At 60.1% G+C, this 23,894-nt stretch overlaps 2 protein-coding genes and 1 pseudogene across 12 annotated transcripts in view; 1 reads left to right on the forward strand and 2 right to left on the reverse strand.

Moving 5' to 3' along the window:
* The first annotated feature begins 2,613 nt into the window (after positions 1-2,613).
* On the forward strand, positions 2,614-14,060 carry SLC16A3 (solute carrier family 16 member 3). Of its 7 annotated transcripts, XM_086356736.1 has the most exons (7): positions 2,614-2,680; positions 3,548-3,674; positions 9,127-9,263; positions 10,288-10,534; positions 10,969-11,112; positions 11,390-12,154; positions 13,034-14,060. In XM_086356736.1, exons 4-7 carry the CDS (start codon positions 10,312-10,314, stop codon positions 13,285-13,287), a joined length of 1,386 nt encoding a protein of 461 aa, XP_086212862.1. In that variant the 5' UTR covers positions 2,614-2,680; positions 3,548-3,674; positions 9,127-9,263; positions 10,288-10,311; the 3' UTR covers positions 13,288-14,060. The 7 variants fall into 7 exon arrangements, with proteins under 7 accessions (XP_086212862.1, XP_086212861.1, XP_086212864.1 ...); XM_086356735.1 differs by lacking the exon at positions 3,548-3,674; XM_086356734.1 differs by lacking the exons at positions 2,614-2,680; positions 3,548-3,674 and adding an exon at positions 6,121-6,229.
* On the reverse strand, positions 13,327-15,069 carry LOC147351277 (uncharacterized; annotated as a pseudogene). Its single transcript, XR_015148419.1, has 3 exons — positions 14,549-15,069; positions 14,198-14,374; positions 13,327-13,476 (listed from the first exon to the last, which is right to left on the reverse strand). The product of XR_015148419.1 is annotated as an uncharacterized LOC147351277 (transcript).
* Positions 15,070-16,993: 1,924 nt separating this feature from the next.
* CSNK1D (casein kinase 1 delta) overlaps positions 16,994-23,894 on the reverse strand; it is a 34,058-nt gene continuing 27,157 nt past the window's right edge. The window contains exons 8-10 of one of the 4 annotated variants that reach the window (XM_086356742.1): positions 23,303-23,442; positions 20,258-20,322; positions 16,994-19,138 (exon numbers count right to left, since the gene is read on the reverse strand). In XM_086356742.1, the coding sequence (XP_086212868.1) occupies positions 20,290-20,322; positions 23,303-23,442 (173 nt within the window). In that variant the 3' untranslated portion in view covers positions 16,994-19,138; positions 20,258-20,289. Of the gene's footprint in view, positions 19,139-20,257; positions 20,323-20,487; positions 23,443-23,894 lie in introns of those variants that run through there. The other 3 variants (XR_015147365.1, XM_086356741.1, XM_086356743.1) reach the window with 3 other exon arrangements.

A 23,894-nucleotide genomic window follows, 5' to 3' on the forward strand; every position in this document is an offset into this window, starting at 1 on the left:
TGGGTTGCCACTGGCCTTTTCTGCTCCTCCACTGCACTGCAGAATGGCACCCATTCCTTCCCTCCTGTGCTCAGGGCTCCCGGTCCTGGAAAGAAGACTGAAGCACCATGGGGGAGGTTGGGGCTTGGAAGGCCGAGGGTCTCAGGTGGCGGAGGTTCCTGGCCCTCCGTTCCAGGGCCCCGGTCCAGGGGAGGGCCGGGGAGGAGTCTGCTCTGCCCTTCCACTGACTGGCAGCAGGTTGGTTTCCCATGCAGAGCCACACACAGCAGCCATCACTCTGCCACCCCACTTTGGTCTTCCTTCGCATCCCCAGTCAAAGCCAGGGGGGCTTCCAACCTCTGGGTGAGACAGTCCCTCTACTGCTAGAGGGTAGGGGGCAGGGGCTGGTAAGCAGGTGCCTGATCAGCCTGCCCCCTCTCTCCCCTCTGGTCTTCCATGGGAGACCATGTCTGAGGGGCCCTGGGTCTGGGAAACTGTTCTCTCCCTCCTTGGGGCTCCTGCAGGACCACAGCGTCCCTGGATAACCATCCCCAGCCCTCCCAGATGGACCCTTGGGGTCTCTCTCCTTCTGCAGGAGCAAGGGTGGACCCCAGGAACTCTCTCAGAGCACTGGGTAGGGGACTCAGAGTCCAGAGAAGACCCAGTCTTCTCTGAGTTCTCTGAGAACTCCCCGGTCTCATAGTTCAGAGAAGACCCAGCCCTAGTCTAAGGGGAGCTGGGAGAAGTCAGGAAGACCCCAGCCACCCCACATCTGTCTTCCTCGTTGGCCACTCTGAGCTCTTTCATTTGGGGGCAGGAGTCGGGGGTTGGAGGCTGTAGGCCTGGGGCTCTGGTTCCTGTGGTGGTGGGGCACCAGCTCCCAAGTCTTATGAAGATGGGGTAGGGCATCCAGGTGATGGCAGGAGGGGCCCACGCAGGGCAGGGTGTGGGTCTAAATGATCTGAGGCAGAGCAGGGAGATGCCCCACCCCAGAGGTTGGAAGTCTCAGTACAGGGGTGGGATTCTCTTCTGTAGCTCTGCCCTGCACCCCCACAGATGCCCTCCCAGGTTGGTGTACCTTCTACCTCCAGCTGTGAGGAAGCCAGTAATCGTTGTTGGTTGGTGCAGGCAAGTGGGGGTATCACCTGAGACCCTATGGGGACCCTCTTCCTTCCCAAGGGCCCCTACAGACACCCAGGGTCCAGGCCAACTCAGTGGGTCTTCGCCTGGAAGGGCTAGGCAGAGCTGCTGTGGGAGGGCTTGGGCTGGGCTGCCTGCTGTCTTGTATATGCATGCCTATGTGGCAACCTCTCTAGCATGTGGGGGTGAGGGTGGTTGGGCCCCAGGCCAGGGTGGCAGCAACACCTGGCCCAGCCTCTGTGATTGCCAGGGCTCTTTGGACAGGGGATGGTGGTGGGTGGTCTCCCAGCATTCAGAAAAAAAAAAAGATCAGAAGTCCTCAGTGGACTTGGTGTCTCCAAAGGAGTGGTTGGATGGTGAACTCTGGGCTAGAAGGCCCACACCACCCTCTGCCCACCCCTCTTTACTGTGCCAAGGCAGGTGAGCCACCCCACTGGCCTCTGGAGAGGGTAATCCTCCAGAGGATGCACCCAGGGATGCTCACCCTGTCACCCTGTCTGGGATGAACAGGAATCTTTGAGATAAACCCAGAGACACCATTGCTTGGCCTCCTGAAGTCCCTGAACACTTGGGTGTCTCGGTGGAAAGTGTCCTGTGACTTGAGACCAGTCACCAAGAGGTGTCCTGGGCCCAGGCCACTCTGTGGTTTCTCTTTAAACCTTAGTTCTTTCCATGTTGCAGATGAGAAAACCCAGGTTTGAAGCACCTTGCCTAGGACCAGCTGCGATTAAATCTCCCCTTAGGTGAGGGTCTGCGGAGTATGGGGATGGGGAACACGCCTTGGGGCCCCACCATCCCCCAGCACAGCCAGGTTCTGGGAGCTCGAGAGGAGGAGCAGCGGTTGTATTTGGCTCCACAGGGGAAACGGAAGTCAGAGAGGATGACATCTTTGACCAAGATCACTCAGGCGGGGTCGGGGGACGGGCGATGTTCGCCTTCTCCCTCCTCCCCAGCCCAGGAAAAGGGGCGCCGGCCGCCCCGGAGAGAGCAGAGGTTTGGGTGGGGGCGCAGATTCCAGGGCGCTTGGCTAGGGTGACCTGCAAAGTCCCAGAGCTGAGTTGAGAGGTGAGAGTCCCACGGGTTCCGCGTGCCCTTGGTGGCGTGGGGTGTGGCTGGGTGCGCGCGCTCACTTGTCAGAGCGAGCGGCCCCCGGGTGCGGGGGGCGACAGGGGTCGGTGCCTCGGAGAACGCGGGACCCAGTCGCGCTGGGTACCAGCCCCGGCAGAGAGAGGCGAGAGCGTACAGAGTGGGAGACGAAGGGGCGGGAGGGGGCTGCGGGCCAGGGCTCCCAACTCAGCGCCAGGGGTTGGCGAGGTTGGGGGGCCGGTCTGAGGGCGCGGGGCAGCGGGACTGATCCGGCGAGAAGGCTCAGCCCGCGCCGCTGTCTGCGCCGTCGGGGAGCACTGGGTCGCCCCTCCCGCGGGGTCCCGGCGGGGCGGCGCCAGGCAGCGGTGACGTGCACTGGGGAAGTGCCGCGCGAGCGGCCGGAGCACTGAGTCGCCCCCGGCGCGGCGCCTGGCAGCGAGGCGGGCAGAGGCGCGCGGCGACCGAGCGGCAGCAGGTAGGCATGGCCCGATGCTCCGCGGCTCCGGGACCGGGAGTCTCCCAGCCGCCCCGGTGCTGAGTCTGCGTCCGGCCTGGGGGCGACCTGGGGGTCCGCGCTTTTTGCCTTTCACCCTTCTGGTTCGGGGGCACGCCGGGCACACACGAGCCCCCCACCTCCGGCGGCCCTCACTGAGGAGCCCAGGGAGCCAGCCGCACCCCCTTTGAGCCCTCGGACCTGGGTTGTGCGACCTCGACTTCCCCGGTTCCTCCGGGCGCCCCTCCGTCGAGCGACCCTCGGGGGCTGGGCACCGCCAGGAGGCGGCTCTGTGGGGTGGAGGAGCGGGTTCCGGGTATAAATAGCTCAGTTCGCTGCGTACGGCCTGGGCGCGCCGGCTATATTTGGTGGAGCTAACGCCTGGCCCGGGCCCCTTCCCGGGGGGGAAACGGGGAGCACGTATTCTCCCGGCCGGGGGGGTGGGGTGGGGTGGGGTGGTGGTGCCCGAGGGCTCACCTCCTTCCTCTTCTCACGCCGCCCTAAACACTCACCAACCCACACCTGCCCTCAGGCAATGGGTTCTGATGGGTAGAGAAATGGGGAACCCGCTCCAGGATCAGACTGGACTCCCCAAGCTCACTTCACCCCCCTCCCAGGTCCTGGGCTCTGGGAAAACCAGGTGGGGCCTCGGGGCCTTGGTTTATTTATCTGAAAAGTGGGTTGACAACTCACCCACCTGGATGCTGGCCCAGGCCAGTGGCCAGCAGGCCTGTGAATGGGAGGGAAGCAGTGGGGGTCATGGCCGCCAGGCAGGGGCAGGGAGTGCTGCCTGGATTCTGGGTGAGGGGCAGGCACAGCCCCTGGGGTCAAAGTGCTTCTCTGTCCCAGAGGCACTAGGCTATACATCCAGAGGTGCTTGGGACGACAGGATCACTCTGTGTGATGAACACGGCCAGGCTGAGTGGTCTGCAGGACAGCTGATGGCAGCCGGACCCATGGCCTTTATGCAACCCAGGTCAGAGAGGTTTGTCCAAAGTCAAGAGGAGGAGTGGGTGTGGTGAGGGTTGGAGGGTTCTGGGGTCCAGCACTTCATTCTGAAGGCCCAGGAAGTGTTCGGCTGTCAGATGGGTGCTGGGAGGGACGGGCAGATGGAGGAATGTGTCCTGGAGGATGGACTCAGCCCCTTGACTGATGGACAGAGGCTTGGGCTCAGCTTAAGGAGTTGCTCCCATGGTGGGAGGTCTGCCCCCAAGGGGCTCTGAGGATGGCGGTGGCAGTGCCCAGACAGGTGTGGCACCTTCCTGCCCAGTCTGTGGTATAGTCAGTGCCTAGGTTGGATATTGAGAGGCCCTATCCCAAGGCAGGCTCTGTAATGACCCCATGTGACCTTGGGCAGGACCTGATACCCAGAAGGCAACTCAGCTCTCACTCACTACAGCTGGACACCTCTGCTTGAAGGGCAGCAAGGAGGGGCAGGCGTTCATGCTCCTCAGGAAACTGACCAGGGAGACCGTGTGGAACAGGGTCTGTGGGGTCCCACTCACTGGCTGGTGGTGTCTGCAGGACAAGGCTGGCTTGCTCCAGGGCAGGACTCGCAGGGACCTAGCAGGTGTGCAGGGGGCCAGTGCCGCCCCTTCGAGGTGAGGAGCCCAGTAGAGCGACCCCAGGGCCTCCCGCGGCCCTTCTGGGAGGAAGCCAGTGGAGAAGACAGCCACGCAGAGCCATCAGTCCATTGGACGCGCCTCCGGATCAGGCGGGATCAGGCCTCCGGCGAGTCGGGCACTGGGCCCGGACGCACGGGCGGGGCGGGGCGGGAGCGGACAAGGCCTGGGGCTCCTGCCGGCGTCGTCTCGGCTAGCGCAGACCTCCCGGCTTCAGTCTCCATCTGTGCGATGGGCCGTGCGAGGAAGCCGGTCACGGAGACCCAGCGTTCTCAGTCAATGTTTCGAGCGCCGGGCCGCGCCCACTTGGCCCAGCTCCAACGCGCGGACAGTGAAGAGTGCCTCGCCCGGGGGGAACCACGGGGTCCCCTTTGGCGCTCTGGGATGTCCAGTGCGGCTTAGGGGTTCGTTGAACCTGGTGGCCTTACGTGTTGGTCTTGCGCTCTGGCCAATACGGTAGCGGACAGGGAGGGCTTCTACTCCAGGCAATACGGCAGCGGCTCCTCCCTTGGCGCGGTCACGTCCCCCACGTCCCGCGCGCTGCCTGGCAGCGGGGCTGGGGCGGGGCCGCCCTGAGCATCCTCTCTTCCCACCCCCACCCGCCCCCGGCGCCCCCCAGGGTCGGCCGGATTCCCACCTGCCCAGCCGGAAGCTGAAATAGGAAGGATCATCCATCCTGCTCCCTGGGGTGGAGATTGGGGTGGGGGTGGGGGATGGCCGGGGTTCCACTTCCCCCTCCCCAACCGTTCTGATCTCCTCAGCCAACTCCCCCACCTTCTACTTGCTCCAAAGCCCCCAGGTGGTGGTGGTGGGAGCTAGGAACCCAGTTTTGGTGGAAGGGTCCCTTCCTTGCTGGTGGGGCTTGCTGACACAGAGATCACCTTCTGGGCCTTGGTCTTAGGTACAGTTTAGGTCGGGGGCGGGGGGGGGGGGCGGGGAGCGGCGGCGCTGCAGGGAGTTGAGTGGGACAAGGTGGCCACGTGGATGGGCAGCCCAGGCAGGGCCAGGCTGGACAGGGTTGGGTCCAGACCTGAGGGGGGTTAGCTTGGGCCTGCTCAGCTACCTTCAGGCCCCTCCTCATTGCCCTCTGAGCTTCCTAGAGGAGGGGGCCCCCCAACAAGGTAAATAAAAAAACATCCCCGGGGCAACTCTCGAATGGCCTTCTTGTCATAACTGGGTGATGGAGGTGGAGAATGACTCAGAGCTAGGGGCTGGCCTGGGCGGCAGTGTCCAGTCTGGTGAATGAGACCATTGTTTCCACCCCACTGGCCCCTACAAGACATGAGCCTATAGGAGAGCTTGTGGGAGCACTGGGCATGTGCGTGGTCAGAGAAAGTGGGGTGGAGGGCCCAGCAGGCTCAGAAGGCCTGGATTAGACTTTCACCCACTGCCCAGCTCCCACCTCCCCAGAAAAAGCCCCAGGCACCTCCCTCCAGTCACAGCTCCAAACACCGATGAGGGCAGGGCTGAGATGTGTCCTGTCCCGCCTCTTGGAAAGGAGACAGGCACTCTGATCAGAGTGTCCTGAATCCTCTGGTTACCTGTGCACAACAGGAACTGCAGGCAAAAGAAGAAGGGGAGCCCCTCCCTCCTCCAGAGGGTACAGCCACCCCTATGGGTTTCAGGGGCCTTGAGGCCTGAGGAGTCAGGAGATAGCCTCACTGGGCTGTTTCCCTGTTACTCAGGCATGTCTTCCAAGCCTTCTGGTGCGGGAAGAGTCAGGAAGGAATGTAATTGCCCCTTTCTTGCCCCGCCCACCTGGAGCTGGTCTCCAAGGACTAGAGGTCCAGTTAGGTAACTGGCCAGGCTGGAAAGTGCACCGACTAAGCACGTGGGACAGGCCACAGGCTCTGGGGCTGGAGGCCCCCTACACTGAATGCCCCTTTCCTGGTTCATGGCCTGGACTGAGGTGGGTGAGGGAATTGCCAGTACAGAGGCCTAAGGGGCAGCAAGCCTGTGGCTGGAATGGAGTGGCAGAAGGGGCCCAGGAGGTGGTGAGGCCACCAGGACATGGTCAGGGCTGGCTCTGAGGTGGGGGCGTGGGGTCAGGTTGGGAACACGCTGGTATGAGGTTTGCACTAGCTCTTTGGGTGCAGATGTAGGGTTGGGGGTGAGGCTGGGCACTCTCGCCACCAAGGACACTCAAAGCCGGTGAATGTAGGCAGAGAAGGGGGCCACGGAAAGAGGGGTGATGCAGAAGTTTGGAGCCTCACCCCAGCTAGGACCCTCACCCAGATAGCCAGTTGGCCCCTGAGGCAGCAGCTGGCAGGGGCCCCTGATGTAGGAGGGCATGAGGGGTGGGTCATTCAGAGGGATCTCTGTACACGTGCCTCTTTGGGCCAGGACCTGGGGGCACCCCCTGGAGCCTCACCTGACCCAGAAGTGGGCACACATACCCACCTGGGAGATCAGCTTTCCGAGGCCTGGAGGGCGGGTTATTTCTGGGCTGGGAACGTGGTTTACGTGCTTCCCTGTGAGAGTAAATGTCACTGAAAGGACAGCCGGCCGGCATGTGCTAACAGATGTGCTGGTGCCACCTCCCTCTGCATTGTGCTGAGGGTCCCCGACCAGTCCCTGAGGGGGCCGCTCCTCCCACTCTAGGTTTCCCTTGGCGTATCAGACAGCCTGTGCCCCAGCCTGCCTCCTCCACAGGACAGGCTGGGCTGATGAGGCCATTTTGCTCTTGGAAATTTTAGCTGCCCCCACCCCCCGCCATAAATACACAGAGCACTTCTGGGTGAAATCCCTTTGCCCCCAACCTAGAGACCCCTGCTCTCCATCTTCCCCTGCTTGCACACCCTTCCCCATTGCAAATTGAAGTTCACTAGAAATCTCCCTTTGAGAACCATCTGGTGTGGGGAACAGGGTGGGGGTCATCTCAGTGTGGCTGCAACCTGGGCTGGGGGGTTAGCCGGGAGAAAGCAGTGTCTCTGGGGTGTTCAGGGGATGGTGGGAGAGATGACCACACAGGACCTTGACCTGTGTGATGTGAGATGGCCCCCTCCTTGTGTGAGCCTTGACCCCTACAGGTCCTGGAACACACTGTACCCTCCTGCCTCTGGGCCTTGGCACCTGTCCCTCTGTCTCCTCACCCTCCCCCATGCTCTTTCTCCTCAAGATCCTGGAGGCCTCCAGGGAGGACCCAGCCCTGGTGGGCAGAAAATAGGGCTTCAAAGGTTGTGGTGCCCATGATTCCCCTGGTGCCCCAGGTCTGGCTGGTGGAACCAGGGAGATCTTAGACGGAGGCCCTGTCTTATACCTGTGGGTTTATAAGTGTCCAGCTATTCCTAATTGCTCACCCCCCACACACTCTCCTCTTTGGCCTCCACATGATCCGTTTGATTTACTTTACAAAGCTCATAACCCCAAACAAGCCAGGATACTGAGGACAACCAATCCCGCAGTGTCCCCGTGACCACAATCACGACCACTGTCCGGGGTCCTGGGTCAGGGAGTCGTGTGTTTTCTGCCTTAGTGTCATCGCATCGCGGAGCATTCACATTCCTACGAATATACTTAGTTGTTTTTTGTTTAGTATCAGTCAGCTGCATGTACCTTAGAGACCCTTTAAACTTAATGCTCACAAGGGGAAGGGCAGAGGCTCAGCCTCCACGGCCTCCAGTGAGTTTGGGATGGCATTTGTCCACCTGTCCCCTACCAGGCTCAGGCATGTGGCCATGTGACCCACGGCAGGGCTCTGGAGAACCTGGGGTGGTCCACTCTGAAGCTGTGCTCAGACTGTCGGGGCGCAGGGGCCCTTGTCTTTCCTCCAGTCCTGTCCCAGGTTCTGTGTGGCCTCAGATGCAGAGGTGGCCACCCAGGGGGCTGCGCCGGGTCATGGGGCTGTGCCTGCATTTGCAGGAGGATGAGGGCTCCCTTGACAAGGGTGCCCCCGTGCACCTTTTGGCTGTGTCCCCAGATGGCTGCATGGCTCTTGCCCTCAGACATACCCTCCATCCTGTTCACTGAAGTCCAGGTGTCTTCTGAGCACTGGGGTCTGAGTGCAGGGAGAGGTGAGGGCTTCTCTTGGGTTTCCCAGTGGCGCCTGTGGCCCTGGCCCAGCTGAGAACCAGCACAGGCTCTGAAAGTGGACCTCTGGCCCAGTCTGTGGGTGACGGCAGGGCTGCTGTTCTGCTCCAGTGGGCTGTATCTGCCTTGTCATCACCCTGATAGCCAGCTGGCTCCTGGGGTCCAACCATCAAAGGGTGGTGCTCAGACAGCAGCTCCTGCTTGTAATCATCTACAAAGCCCCTAACCCTGCCCCTGCCCAGACACCCTCTGAATCAAAGCCCAGGATCCCCCCCTCCTCCACTGCTGGATCACAACCTGGATACCCCTTCCCCATACTGAATCAGAGTCCAGATCCCTCCAGACTACTGAATCAGGGTCCCTGGAGGGCACAGCCCCTGTGGCCAGGGTGCTGGGGGGCAGGCTGGAGGTGGGGGTGGGTGGGTCTTATTCCCCACATTCTTTTGCTCTGCACATTGAAGCTGTGCTCTGACAGGCCGGGCACAGAGGCCCTTGTCCTCACTCCAGAGTCCTATCCCAGGTTCTGTGGAGCCTCCGATGCAGGACTGGCCACCTGGAGGGCTATGCCAGGTCAACAAGGATCCGAGGAAAAGGGGAAAGGGGTGGAGCCACGACAGATTACGAAACCCAGGCGGGCGGGCTGATAGGAGGGCGGCTAGGAGGGCGGCGGTGCTGCCTGTGCAGCTCCCCTGGTCAGGAGGTCCTTGGGCGTCACGCAGGTGGAGTGTTTACACCACGGAATCGGCAGATACTACATATCAGGGCTTCCTCCACCAGGGAGCTGGCTTATAGCTCACCACGGGTGGGGAGACAAGGAGCTTCAGTGGGCAGCGAGTGGCTGGATCCAGCAAGCCCTCACTTCCCCACGCCTGCAGCAAAGAGGCCTACTCTGTCCTTGGAACAGCCTCTGTCAGGTGAGGCTGATTTCTGGGATTTGGGGATTTCTGGAGCGAGGATCAGGGACGGGTTGGGGATGAAAATGGGCGGGGAGGGGAGGATCTTCAGGTGGAAATCAAGTTCCTGGGCCTCAAATGAGCTAAGTTCCTGGGGTTTAAAAGAGGGAAGTTGACCCCAGGCTTCCGCGGGTTTGGGGCTGACAGTGGGTGTGGCCAGCTTCCACTGGGGAGCCTGGGGGCTGCAATGGTTTGCTCTGGTGGGTTGGATGGAAGCGTGTTCTTCCTGCCGTTCCCTCACCAGAAGAGTTAAACTCCAGCAGCCGGACAGAGGTAGGTGGGTGATAACAGGATGGGACAAGTCAGGGCCAGCACAGTGACCCTCAGCTGCACCGTCTGCTCCCCCACTCAGTCCCTGCACAGCACAGCCTTGTGTGTGCCTCCTCAGACTCTCACTTCTGGTGCAGTGCAATCAGAGTGGGAAGGACGGGGAAGCCCTGTCCTCCTGGGAGTGGGAGAGCAAGGCTGGCCACATCTAGACTGAGGTCTCGAGGGACAGCACCGCAGACCGAGCCCCAGGCCCCCACCAGGCCTGGCTTCACTGCCCGAGGTGCTGGCGGCTAGAACCACGCAGCTTCCTGACACAAGGTCAGGCGGGAGGCCAGAGCACAGCTGATTTCCCCACTGGGGTCTGCCCTCCTCAAGAGGTAACCTGAGACCTGGCTGAGCCCAAAAAAGCCACTGCCCTTTAGAGCTAGTTGTGTGGGAGCAGGCCAGGCCTGCGCAGGGGAGGGAGGAGGAGCTGCAGCTCTGGTCACCCCACACCCTGCTGCCCTGCACCCAGCGCAGGTGAGGGGCAGAGGCAGGGCTCTCAGGTATCATCAGGTGGCGGCCCGGCCCAGAGCTGAGCTCCTACTGGGGACTAGGGCCTGAAGGAAGGGGCAGCCCTTCCGGGTGCCTGCTCTCAGCTACATCTGTGTCCCCATGCTGCTGGGCTGCAGCTGGGTGACTGACAACTGAGTCAGCCTGGCTTCCTCTTTCTCAGGACGCAGAATCAGCCCTCCTGGCCATGGGAGGGGCAGTGATCGACGAGGGCCCGACCGGCATCAAGGCCCCGGATGGGGGCTGGGGCTGGGCCATCCTTTGGGGCTGTTTTGTCATCACGGGCTTCTCCTACGCCTTCCCCAAGGCGGTCAGCGTCTTCTTCAAGGAACTCATGCGAGAGTTTGGGATAGGCTACAGTGACACGGCCTGGATCTCCTCCATCCTGCTGGCCATGCTGTATGGGACAGGTGAGCAGGGGCTGTCGTGCCAGGTGACCACCTCTGCAAGTTCACCAAGTTCATTTCTGGGCAAAAAGCCCTGGGGGCTGGGGGCTGGGTGGTGCATCCAAGTGTCCGCAGCCCTGGTTCCCCTGAGACAGCTGGTGGGAAGCCCTCGAGGGTGCCATGGTCTCCAGAGGGCAGGTTGGCACGGCCAAAGCTGTCTGAGACCCTGTCCAGAGGGCCGTATCCGCACAGCTGTGCTGGATCCCAGAGCCGTCCTCGCTGCCTGCACAGACCAGTCAGGAGAGATGCCTGGGGACCGTTGCTTTACTTAGGAAGACACGCGAATGTGGTCCCCTGTGTCTCCTGCGCCGGGATGAAGGGGCATCGGGGAGGGGCAGGTCTCCCTGGGCCTGGACAGCCTTGGTCCCGTGCCTTAGCTGCTGTCCCTCACCTGCCAGGCCCACTCTGCAGCGTGTGTGTGAATCGCTTTGGCTGCCGGCCAGTCATGCTTGCAGGCGGCCTCTTGGCGTCCCTGGGCATGGTGTCTGCGTCCTTCTGTGGAAGCATCATCCAGCTCTACCTCACCACAGGGGTCCTTACTGGTGAGTGAGGCCCCGCCAGGAGTGGAGTGGCCGGGTGGCAGTGGTTCCTGTTGAAGAGATAGGGCCTCCCGGGGGAGGCCAGCTGTGGGGTGGCCCTGCCAGGCTCCCATCTGTCCCTTGCTCCCCGTCTCTCCCGGACACGTGGGCTGGTGTCGGGGACACGCTGAGTCCCCTCACTTGGATGCCTCAGGTCCACACAAGAATCGTTCAGGCGGGTGCCCGTGCCTGGGAGAACCTGGGCCGGGACACCTGCACTCACCTGCCTGCTCCTCTCCAGGCTTGGGTTTGGCGCTCAACTTCCAGCCCTCACTCATCATGCTCAACCGCTACTTCAACAAGCGGCGCCCCATGGCCAACGGGCTGGCGGCAGCAGGCAGCCCGGTGTTCCTGTGCGCCCTGTCCCCGCTGGGGCAGGTGCTGCAGGACCACTATGGCTGGCGGGGCGGCTTCCTCATCCTGGGTGGCCTGCTGCTCAATTGCTGCGTGTGTGCCGCGCTCATGCGGCCCCTGGAGGCGCCCCGGCAGAGTTCAGGTTCGGGGCCTGCACCCCAGCGGCCGCCCCGGCGGCTGTTGGACCTGAGCGTCTTCAGGGACCGTGGCTTCGTCATCTATGCCCTGGCCGCCTCCATCATGGTGCTGGGGCTCTTTGTACCACCTGTGTTTGTGGTGAGCTATGCCAAGGACCTGGGGGTGCCCGACACTCAGGCGGCCTTCCTGCTCACCATCCTGGGCTTCGTCGACATCTTTGCTAGGCCCACCGCTGGCTTCATCACGGGGCTCAAGAAGGTGCGGCCCTACTCTGTCTACCTCTTCAGCTTCGCCATGTTCTTCAACGGCTTCGCCGACCTCACGGGGTCCACTGCCAGCAACTACGGTGGGCTGGTGGTCTTCTGCATCTTCTTCGGCATCTCCTATGGCATGGTGGGGGCCCTGCAGTTCGAGGTGCTCATGGCCATCGTGGGCACCCAAAAGTTCTCCAGCGCCATTGGCCTCGTGCTGCTGCTGGAGGCCATAGCTGTGCTCATTGGGCCGCCGTCCGGAGGTGAGTGCTGGGGGTTGGCAGCAGGGGCGTGAGCGGCCTCACCTCCCTGGGCCTGGCTAGGCCCTTGGGCAGTTTTCACAGCTGCTCTTCCTGGGAAGGGGACTCACCATGGGGAGCTCTTAGCTGGAAAGGCCTCCACCACCTCTCCCAGCCCTGTGTAGCCAGGTCACCATGTACCTCTGCACATGGGCAGCTGACCTCAGTGGGGGAACACAGCCTCTTATACATCCCAGGACCCACTTAGTTTCATTGTGGGAGGAAGCCCATGGGCCTGAGCTGTGGTGATGGCTCTAGGGTGGAGTCCTGGTCCTTCTTTCTGGCTGTCCCCACACCCCGGGGACACTCAGAGCTGAGGCCAGGGTTGGCTTTTGTTACACTGGACTTTTATTTTTTGATAGCTGAGAAGATAGGGGTTGGGGACGTGAGACTAGTGTGGCCAAGGCCCTGCCAAGTCTCTGCACCTGGGTTTGGGTCTCTCCAGCCAACCCTGTAGGCCCTCTACCTCCCACTTGACCTTGGGCCTTTTGCTCTTCTTGCCTGGGGTGGGGAGGCAGGGTTCTGGTGTGAAGAGGTGCCTGAACTGGGGTCCCAGGGTCCTTCTGGAGTCCAGGTGGTTCCTGTGAGGGCCACTGTGGCAACAGGCAGCAGGGTCAGACCCCTCAGGAGGCCTTGGATGAGGCCCCCATTCAAGGCTCTGCTCTAAACCCTTGTCAGATCCACTCTGCTTTAGCCTCTGGGTCTCTGCTGCCTGGGGTGGGGTTGGGGGGTGGTGGGTGGTGAGGGTGGCTGCCTCAAGGGTCCCAGGCTATCCTGGTGACTGGGGGTGGGGTTTTGGTGGAAGCTGCAGCCCTGGGCTGACCCTGTCTCCCTGCACTGCAGGCAAGCTCCTGGATGCGACGCACGTCTACCAGTACGTGTTTATCCTGGCGGGGGCCGAGGTGCTGGCCTCCTCCCTTGTGCTGGTGCTGGGTAACTTCTTCTGCATTAGGAAGAGGCCCGAGACGGCCACGGAGGAGGAGCGCCACAAGCCCCCGGAGGATGTCAGGGTGGACTCCCGGGAGGTGGAGCAGTTCCTGAAGACAGAGCCTGAGAAGAACGGGGAGGTGGTTCACACCCCGGAAACGAGCGTCTGAGCCCAGGGAGGACGGCAGGGGTGCAGGGAACCGGACAGAGACCGTCAACGCTCGTATTTATTTCACAAACAGGACCAGCTTGGGCGGGGCCTTCGGCTCTGCGCCGGCTGCCCGGGCAGTGGATCATCACCCGATCAGTGTTTTTCAGGGGAAGGTGGCGGGGTGGGAACGTGTCATTCCGAGGCGGATCTGTGGTGAAGCCAAGCCGCGAGGTTATGAGCCGTCTGCACCAGGGAACCCACCTGCTGACCCCAGGGAGCCCAGTGCCCACCGCTGGGCTCAAGGACCCAGAGACCCGACGCTTTGGAGACAACACGACTTTAATCAGGGGGTGGGGCCGGGGACAGCTACGGAGCGGGCACTGCCACAACAGGCCTCCCCATGTGCCCATGAGTGCCCTGTCCTACCGGGTCTCCTGTGTGCCCCAGCCCACCCCTTTTGAGTGTCTTAGTGGACAAAGCTCCCTCCTTCGCCTCTGAAAGGTTTGAGATAAACCTGCTCGCTCTTAGGGACAGCGGTCTAACCGTTGACCCCAAATCTCTTTCTCAAAAGACAGCCTGCTTATTTTTACAAATTGGTTTCAGTCCTCATCAGCCACGTCAGCCTTCTAAGTACTGCTCGTTCCGGACCCTGTCCTGCTGGACCTCAAACAGCTCAGCGTGTTCACACAGCACCCTGGTGGTCGGCAGGGAAGGGGCCACACTGCGGGGATGTGGACACCTAGGCTGGGATGTACATGTGGTTTCTGTTCACTGGTGTGTGTTTGAAGAAAATGATCTGCCTGCTTTTGTTTATTCACCCCTTGGTTAGCTGACAGTCATCCCACGTGGTCAGCGCCCAGGGCTGGTATCTGGTCCCTGTCCTTTTGGAACAGCCCTGCTCAGCCTTGCCCTGGGTACCTCACACCCACCTGCCCTTGTGGCCAGCGGTGGCCTGTGTGGCTGGGAGCCCGGTCAGAGGCCGCTGGGGCCGCCTCAGTAGGTGGTGCGTCGAGGGCGCTGGGGACGGCAGCGGGCACCCTGGCGGGCCGCGTGCAGCCGGAGAGATGCCACATCCCTGCTCCTCTGAAACGAAAAGCAAGGAAGAGCTCACATCCTGGGCCCCCCTCCCCAAGAGGTGTTGCCCTAAGGGGGCTGCTGGCTCCCTCCTCCATCTGCCCCTTGAGCTCTATGAGGGGGCTGGGCGCCTGCCTGCAGCACCCTGCCCCATCTCATCCTTTCTGTCCTTCTCCTCTGCCAGGGGCCTGAGCTGTGGGCAGTGCTAGCAGCTGCAAAAGTCAGGTGGTAGCCCTGCATCCACGGACCTCACCCTGTGCAAGGTGGGCCAGGCAGGGGCCAGCCCCTGGGAGAGCTGAGCCACGAGCACCCAACTTGTCAGCCCCACCTGTGGTCTCTGAACTGGAGGGGAACAGGAAAAGGCCACAAGTGGGTGCCCTGCTTGTGCCCTTCCCCCAACCCCCTCCCAAGCCCTCATCACGACACCCCCTTCTCTCCTGGCAAGAGCTCGGCCTGGCTGTCGCCAGTCATTCAGTTTTCTTGGGTCTCTTGGAACCAGCTGTGGGGATGACCAGGGCCCCTGTATTCCACACCACCACCCCTTCACTCTCACCTGAAGCTGCCTCACTCGTCCCCACTCCCTACTGGGACTCTCTACAGCCACACTGGGTATACCGTTCAGTGACTGAGATGGTGTGGGAGTCCCTCCCCTGGGGGTGGGACCCATGGCTGGTCTGGTGCTGGATCCATGCAACCCAGGGTGCACCTGAGGCCCCCTGCCCCTACATCAGCTGGTTAAAGCATGCAGGGGCTCTGCCCAGATTGGAGACTGACCTGCAGTCTAACCCTAACCCTGGGGAGAAGGTGATCAGATAGTTTGGTCTGCCTGGTTTTCTGGTTCCAGATGTTTCCAGCTGTGCCCAAGACACAGTGAAAGAAAACTTCCTGTCCTCAGGAAGCTGTGGCTGCCAAGGGCCAATGGCCCTAAAAGCAGTTAGGAGAGTGGTCAGCGCTCTGGAATGAACAGGGCTCTCCCTAGTCCTCCAGACGTCCCACCGGAGGAGGCTCACACCCAGCTTCCCATGAAGACACAGATGCCTGTGCTAAGCCCACTCTCACAAGCCGTTAGCACCTCCTTGGAGGACACATACACATCAGCCTAAATCAGAAGTGGGGGGTACATGAGCCAGGCGCCCTGGGGCACTACCCAGCCCTGCCAGAACTTGGGGCACCTGCCATCCTGTGTGGAGAACACCCTGGCACACACGTGCAGGCCCCCACTGGGAAAGCCTGGCAGGAAGGCAGCCCCTGCTGCCAGTGACTGCCCAAGGGTTCTGCCAATGGCAGTCTGGGAGGCGGCTCCCTAGACCTGCAGGGCCCCCTCAAGGTTCCCCCCAAAGGACACTCCCCTGTAACCCTAAACACTCTTGCAAACAGCGGTGCCAAGGGGTGTGCTGCTTTCATAGCTCCCAGCCAGTGGGGGTGGGCATGGTCCCTAGGAGGAGCTCCAAGCACCCCATTCAGAGGCGACAGGGCCTGGGGGCAGGTGGCAGGTGGCGGCTTGGACCCAGAGCTTGCTCTCCCGAGCATGGAGCCTGTCAGGCAGGTCAGGGGGTAGAGTTCTCCATGTTGGGAAGACAGAGGTGGTGAGGGGGCTGGAGAACAGGGCAGGCAGACTCTGAGTGAAAGGGGCCAGGGTCCCTGTTCTGCCTGTGACCTCCCTCCTGGCAGGAGAACAAGAGGTGGTTCAGGGTTCACCTCATCACCATTTCAGCTGAGTCCAAGTGTCAGCAGGCTTAGGGGAGGAGGGGGAACCCATAAAGAAGAGCTCAGGCTCTTTCACATCCTCAGGGACCACCTGGCACAAGCCTGGCACACCTGGCTTGTGAGCAGTAAACACAAACCAGTGGCAGCTGGGAGATCCACCTGCCCCACCCGTTTACCATGCATGCGGGTGGCGTCACTAATTTCCCTGGAGTACACGCAAAGCTGGCATACTCCGCTCAGGACAAGTGGGTGTGGACCAGAAGGTGCTTAGTTACCACACATCTATGGGAACACATCTGTGGTCCCAGTTCAACAGGGAGGGACTTTCCTGCGGGGCCACACCTTCTCACTCGGCTCTGCCTGGAGCTCCCAGGGGTAGGGGTGTCCTGGTCTCCAACAACTCCAGGGGCAGAGGGAAGCGGAGGCCATGAGCCCAACAGCTGGAGAGACGATGCCCTCTTCCAACACTGCCTGCCTAGAAGGAACAGCCCCTGGGGCGTGAGGGATGCAGACTGGTGCTCACACTGGGATGGTGACTGCTGGGCCCAAGCCCCTGGGTCCCAGCAGGGGCCCCCCTGGGAGCCCTTTCATGGGTACCATGAGCACCCCCCATGGGCAGTAGGAACAAGGCTACGGGCCAAACACCACGCTCTTCACTCCCCAGAGAACACAAGGTGAGTGGCAGCACGCCCTTCCCACAGAGGTGGTTAAAGCAGGAGACTGGCGTGTGAGCACGGCCCACACCGGCAGCAGCTCAGCCACATCCCCGCCACAGCCCAGAGGCTCATCCCACCTGCTCCTGATCAGCTTACAAAAGTACATCAACAGGCTTCCAAAGGACAGACACGAATGCCCAGTCTCAGAAAATTAGTTTCACAAAGTTAATCTACACAAATCAAAACTCAAAACTGATGAAATAAAGACCACATGGCAGGGGCAGGGAAGAAAGGCAGAAGTCGTCATGAATTTATTATTTACATGGTGGTTAAGGACACAAATACAGTGGTCATACAAAAGCGCAGTTCAGAGACTGGCCGCTGATACACAGGTTGATACAGACATTCCAACTATGTTTCCTGCAAGTCAGGATGGGGAGTTAAATACGGGGGGGCGGGGGGGACACAACTGTCCACAACCACACTGCTGAGGACTCGGGGTTGGAGTCCACTTCTAAAATGCCATCTGGCAATTTCAGGTGAAAACCTGGATGCAGAACATCGGGGCCGCAGCTGCTAACAGCTCTCCAGGAGGGGGACGCCCACCTCTGAGGAAGGCACTGGGCCACGATGAAAGCCCCCAACTCACTCCAACCAACCCGAGCTCCCTTTACACTCCCAGAAACACAGCCCCACCTGGCCAAGTGTCCATACCCTGAAACACTTACAGAGTAGCCAGCTCAGGATTCAGAAAGAAGCAACCAGCTGCATTCTGCGCCATCAACACAGCAGTTGGGGCATCCTAGGACCAGTGTCCCTGTGCTGGGACTTTGGGGGCAGGAAGGGAAAACACAGACATGGACACCTTTCAGGTCCCTAGCTTCCTACCAGTGCCTGTTTCTAAACAGAACGCACTGCAGGGCAATGACGGGGAGAAATGTGGAAGTACCTATGAACATATATATTGCACCTCACTTCCAGAGATGGAGGCTCCTGTCTACCGGCCGCCACTACCAGCTGGTGCTTCTGTTGCTGCTGCTGCAAAGCGAGGGAGGGTGTCTCAGGAACCCACCTGGAGCCTGGTTGCCCCGGAGGGTCTTTCTGGGGAGACTCGGCCCTGCTCTGCCTCTTGGCCTCTGTGGGGTCACTATGTCTCAGGGAAGGTCACAAAAGCGTGTTATCTTTCACTCTCCTGGACATCAGGTCGTCAGAGTCACCTGTTTCTTGGCACTTCAGAGTGGATTCCCTTGGGCCCGCTGGCCTTTCTGGGCAATGCTGGCACACAGGGTGGACACCACAGCCCTTGGTTTTGAGCAGAGATGTTAACCCAGACTGGGGGCCAACCTGCACTGGTAGTATCAACAGCCTATTTAGAAAATCTCCCAAGTTCGAAAGCACTGGGGCAACCACCACCAACATAACCAAACATGACTCCACGGAGGAGCCCAAGTCTCTGCTTGAAATCCTCTCCCGAGGGATCAGCAACATGACGCGAAGCCGTGGCTTCTGCAGTCTTCAGGCTCGGCTTCCTTCTCGTTGTGTCTGGGAAGGTCAGATCCATGGGCTGCTCTGTCGGGAAGCACCCGCTGCGCCTGTGCGTGTGGCCAGCACTTTCTAACTGCCCTGATGATTCAAGAATCCCAGCGGGTCTGCAGTGAGCAGGCATTTCAGTTTACAGTGGGGAAGGGAGCGTGACAGCCAAAACTAGATTAATGAAGTCACGAGACACACGGCACACGGACACACACGTTACTTACACACGCGTATATACGTGATAGAATTTCTGATGAGAAAATCCCTTCTCCACAGTGGACCACATAACAAACCACGAGACGCAGACCACAGAAACCCACGTGTGCTCTGCTCCCTGCCTCGCTCCTACACAAACTCCACACCAGCACCTGCTTCAGAATTCTTTAAGTCAGCATCTTTAAGACCGCAAAAACAGACATGAAAGAAACAATAAAAAGACAGATTTCTTTACACAGATTTAAGCCAATAATTTTTAGCAAAATGATACAAAACTGTCTTAACCAAGTAGAAGATCGGTAGTTACAGTAGACTCGGCAGGGACACGGGTGCGCCACCACGGAGGGGACTGAAAGGCTCTTGGATGGGAGTTTGATTCTCTCTGCAACCGTCTCACTGCTTTCTTCCCAGCCCCGCTAGAACCGAGTTCATGGGGGCTCAGTGCAGCCCCGGCGATGGCAGCGCTTGGAGTCTGTCCGGTTGGGTTTGTGTTTTGTTTCCCCCATGGGCGTCGCTGGGTGGGTGGCCTGGAGAGCTCCCGGTGTTAACATTTCGGTTCTAGACCGGGGGCGTGTCACTAGTAACAGAGTAGATCAGCCATGCATTGTCTGCCCTCAGCAAAAAGGAGAGTTCTCATCGGTGCACGACAGACTGCAGACCACTGGACGCCACCCGACCGGGAATCTGTCGGAGCCAAAGCACAGGAGAAGGTCAGCGTGAGGCCAGAGGAGTGGAGCCGGTCAGGCTTGAGCACAAAACACCAGTGACAGCGCCCGGGGAGGAGGAAGGACAGATGCCGCCTAGCCCTTTGGACATGTGCCCCCAGCCGCTCTGGAAGGTCCCTTGAGGCCAGGACACGTGCAGCAGAAAGAGTGACAGGAAGACGGGGAAGGAAGAAGAGCCATGCAGGCAAGGAGGCCGCGGAGCCGTGAGCTCATGATCAGTCAGACCGGACGGAGTCCAAGCGGGCAAGAGATGCCCAGCGCCCCCTTCCTAGAGAGTAGCCTGGTGTTCCGAAATAAAGGACCAGGCCCCGAGTGGGCACCGGGACTCCACTTGGGGGAAGACGTGAAAAGCACTTCCCATCAAGATGTCCCCAAAGAGTGCAGTCACGTTACAACTACAGCCGGTCTGCCCTGCGGTGCCGAGTGGACAGAAGCTGCAAGCCCTCAGCTGGGAGGAGCCACAAGAGTTGCCACCGAGAGGGGAGCTGGGCTTGGGAGGCCCAGCCATGCACCAATGGCAGGGAGCAGGCGGCTGTGGCTGATGGGTTAATACAGACGAGAGCGTGGACAAGATGCTGGGCAGAGACCAAGTTCAAAAAGAAAAGCAAACGAGGACAGAAATCAATGCTAAAGGAAGAGAGACGACAAAGCCAGGACAGCAGAGACCATCAGGAGTGTCTCACGCAGCGAGAGCGCAAGAGCCCCCACCAAGCACGGCCCCCACAGCCAGCAAAATACAATACACGTCCGGCGACCAACCTGGGGCCACAAGGCCCCGAGCCTTCTGGGGCCACTGGAGCCGAGACCGGGCTCCTGCTCCCCATGCCAGCTCCTGACTAGAGACCACGGCGAGGGCCAAAGGCCAACAGAAAGGATTCTGGGGTCACCCCAGACTGCACAGCCCACTGTAGCTGCTCTGGAATCCATGTAAGGAGACGACCTGGGCCGGGCCCTGGCTCTACCTGGGGCACCTGGCATGCAAGCCCGACCCCCTGCGTGCTCCCTCAGGCCGGCGAGTGGGCGGCAGCTCCCACCCGGCCCGGCGCCTGCCGAGGAGCCCCGCCGTGAGCACACTCACCCAGTGCTGCCTTCCGACGGGGAGACGTGCAGCTACTTGCCGTGATGTTCGAAAGGAATGCTATTCTGAGGTGGGGGGAAAAGACAGCTGTTGGTAAGGGTTCCACTGGCTGGACCAGCACGTAAGGCCCTCCTGTTTCCACAAGTGCTGCCTTGCCTCAACCAGGTCCAGGACCCCTGGCTGGGACTGCTCGAGGGGATCCCGGGACCACACAAGGAACTGGGTCCCACCTTTCCAGAGTGGCCCCTGGACACGTGGCCGCTGCTCCTCGAGGATGGATCCATCAGGGAGGCCAATGAGGGAGATCCTTCCCAACTCCTCAAGCAGTAAGAGAACTGGATGCCCAGACAGCAGCCCCTCCACAGGGTCTTGGCATCAGGGGCTCCTGAGGCTTGTGCTCGGGAGGTGGAGAGGACACCACCTCCCCGTGACACAAGGACTGACATACGGAGAAGGACAGGGCTGCGGACCTCACTTGGAGCCAGAATTAAAACCAGCTAGCCCACCTGAAGGAAAAACTGGCACCACGGGTCAGTATTATGTTCTATTAACAGCACTGGATGAAGAAGACACTTCTCACAAAGAGAAACATCACACACAGGTTCAGCCACCAGAAGCCTTTCAGTCTCCATGACACTCCAGCAACAGAGGCCAGATTCGCAGGCTGGGGTCGGGGATATGGGGACTGCAGTCCCTGGAGAAGGACAAGGGGGTGAGGAGTGGTGGCTAGGGCAAGGGACCTGTATGTCACGTCCTCCCACCCCCAGCTGGAGAGGGTCGGCAGGGCCGTCCCCCAAGCAGGCAGGGGGCTCCAGGCACTTGTATGCTGACGATGAGCTACCTCCTTGGCCTGGGTACACGGATGCAGGATGCAACCTCCCCTTGTGGAAGAGGAAGCTGGTAAGAAGAGGCCGCGGTCTGTGCACATGTGGCGCTGCCCCCTGGATCACTGTGTCACTGGCCCTATTCCTGATTGCATCTTTTGGCGGGGGTTGGGGGGGTGGGGGGTGTGAATGGAGGCCAGTCATAAAAGCTGGAGCAACTCTGATCACACCCTTGGTGGACAGCAGTCTTTCAGGGTCTCTTAAGGAAGAGCACCTGGGGGATGATCAGGAAAACCTGAAGGAGAGAGCTGTCCAGCTGCCCTCAACATGAAGATCATAAGGAAACTCCCAGGGTAACTAGAGTGCTTCTTTTGGAAGGGACACACACAAATTGAATCTCTTCAGAGACCGGCCCCCCCACCCCAGTGTTCAGGCCCATTTCTTTGAAGGGAAAGCAGAGAGAACCAGAGGGCGAAGACATGCAATTGTGATGGAAAGACTTTACAGGAAAGGTCCTGAAGCTGTGTGTTGTCCACGTTCAGGGGTCATGGGCTGAATGAAGATGGACACAAGGTGGTGAAGAGGCTGGATTAAAACCCATAACTGCCTGGCACTCTCAGGACTCTCAGCCTCTTCCACTTTCCTCAGTGATCCTCAAAGCAAAACACATTTTCTTGTGTTAAAAAAGAAGTTAGCCTGCCCCTTCCTCAGTCCTTGCTGGCTGAGGTGTTCTGGAGCCCTCTACCAGGCCCTCCTGGCCAGGCATGGTGAACACCTCCAGGGACCTGCTCCCAACTGCTAGCTCATGCATTCCAGGGGTTGTGGGAAGAAACCTGTTAAGCCCCTTCTGTGCCCTGTGGTGACAGAGGACGATTGTGGGGCTGGGAGCCCTAAGAGGCCCAATCTCATTACTGACCCACTGAGCCACACAATTTGAACTACCTGCATCTTCAGTCTCTTAGAGAAAGTTACCATATAAGAAAAACCCATTTCTAGTAGACTTGCTAGTAAATTACTAGTAAATTTGGCAGAAACATTATTTCACTTGATTAAAGTGTGCCTGGGCACACCTTGTTCCTTTGCCACAAGACCGGCTGGATGCCACAGGACTGAGGTTCTGGGAGTTCTCACAAAATGCTCGACCCACCAAATTCACCAACATTGTACGCCCACAGCCCAGAAAGCACCGAGGACGGCAGGACGCAAAGTGTAAACGTGAGGCATAGTGGTGAAGCACAGGGCCGCTGCCCCAGCACGTGGCCGGGACCTGGGCTTTGGACATTCCTCAACCCACCACCTACCCACTGAGTAGACACCAGGGGGTAGTCCCAGTCCCCACAGGACACTGGCTGAAGCAGGAGAAATGGTCCACTTCAGTTGTTCCTGACCCGTACACCCCTAGTGCCCTGACTTCAGGAGGAGACCCTGAAGCGACTTGAGGAAAAACGTCCGCATGTGGGCAAAGAGCTGCTCTGCTGAGGGAGGCACGGTAGCAAGCACAGAAGGACAGCAAGGAAAGCCACAGTGGGAAGAGGACATGGGGGGAAAGGGGCCTGGGATCAGGCCCTGCACCTCTGAGCACACTTGCCTTGCCAGACAGAAGACAAACATCAGAAGGGGCACCAGAAGACAGGAACCCTCGCCCCAAAGCACACTGCCAAGCGCTGGGCTCTAGAAGGCCTCTGCCCATAAACTAAACAGTGATGGCCGGCAATATGCCACCCCTGCCACCCACCGCGCCCCCGGCACTCTTCTGGGGGAACACCTGGTCAACAAGATCGAGGACAGAGTCTCCAAGGCTGGATGTGCCCACAACAAATGGTGTGAGCAGGCTAGAAGCACCAGCCTGCACAGGGAAGATGGCCAAGGCTCCAAGGCTGCCCGGGGGCTGGGAGCCACGTGGAGGGCAGCAGGAGAGAGAAGGCCCCGTGGCACGTCCCAGCCTAGCACAGCCTGAGGGGAGGGGTATAGAGCCCTCACCCCACACAGCTCATCAAGGAGGCTCTCAACCAAGGGGCCAAGCTGCATCAAGGGGTACAACGTTACCCCATCAGTTAAAACACCCCAATATGGGAAGAAAGGGAAGGAAGGAAAGAAGGAATGACTATGAAACTATGACCTCACTTTGTTTGGAGCCCATTAAGACCAGACCAAACATGAAGTCAGAGGCCCGCAGCACCCGGCCTGGGCAAGCTCAGGTGCTGGCCCACGGGGCGCGTACCTGTGAGGTGGACATGCGGGAGGTATCTTGCCGGCCCGTGAGGTCGGATGAGGAGATGTTGACCGGGGCACCGCGGTGCAGCCGCATACTCACTTTCCGCTCTCTTTCCATGCCGGACACGGGCCTAGGAGAGGTGTTCGCTGGAGGAGAGGGAGACAGGGCAAGCGTGAGGCCTCGGAATGCAACCCCACACTCCAGCACAGGGTCTCTCCCTGAAAACCATGTCTACCAAGCACCCTCAGCTGCCTCAGTTTCAGGCACAGGACAGCTTACCGCACCCTAAGGGTAGGCCGGCACCACGGGCTGATCCCCGGGAGTAAAGCACAAGGAGTCTAGTGGAGGCTGGCTGGGGCCTCTGCCTACAATGCCTGTCTCAACAGGCAAGGAAGAGGCTAAATGTTGTGTCATGAGACCAAGAGGCAACGCAACAGAGCTCACAGGGAACACAATCCTTCAACAGGCCCACTTCTGAGAAATAGATATTCTGGAAGGCACTATCCCAGGTGGTTCCCCGGCGTGTCTAATTTCGGAGTAAGAAACGAACAGAACGAGGACGCGCACGCTTCACCCACGAGGCACACCGCCCAGACCC

The sequence above is a fragment of the Bos grunniens genome, chromosome 19, assembly GCF_055505025.1.
Source record: "Bos grunniens cultivar Pamir isolate PY7600 chromosome 19, Bosgru_T2T1.0, whole genome shotgun sequence".
In the NCBI taxonomy this organism is placed as follows: domain Eukaryota; kingdom Metazoa; phylum Chordata; class Mammalia; order Artiodactyla; family Bovidae; genus Bos; species Bos grunniens.

Excerpts from the sequence above, each read along its gene's own strand:
- SLC16A3 (XM_086356733.1), top strand. The coding sequence starts at position 6,197 with ATGCCCCTTTCCTGGTTCATGGCCTGGACTGAG. Across the intron at positions 6,230-10,287 it reads GGTTCATGGCCTGGACTGAG|GACGCAGAATCAGCCCTCCT; the intron begins GTGGGTGAGGGA and ends CCTCTTTCTCAG. Across the intron at positions 12,155-13,033 it reads CATTGGGCCGCCGTCCGGAG|GCAAGCTCCTGGATGCGACG; the intron begins GTGAGTGCTGGG and ends CCTGCACTGCAG.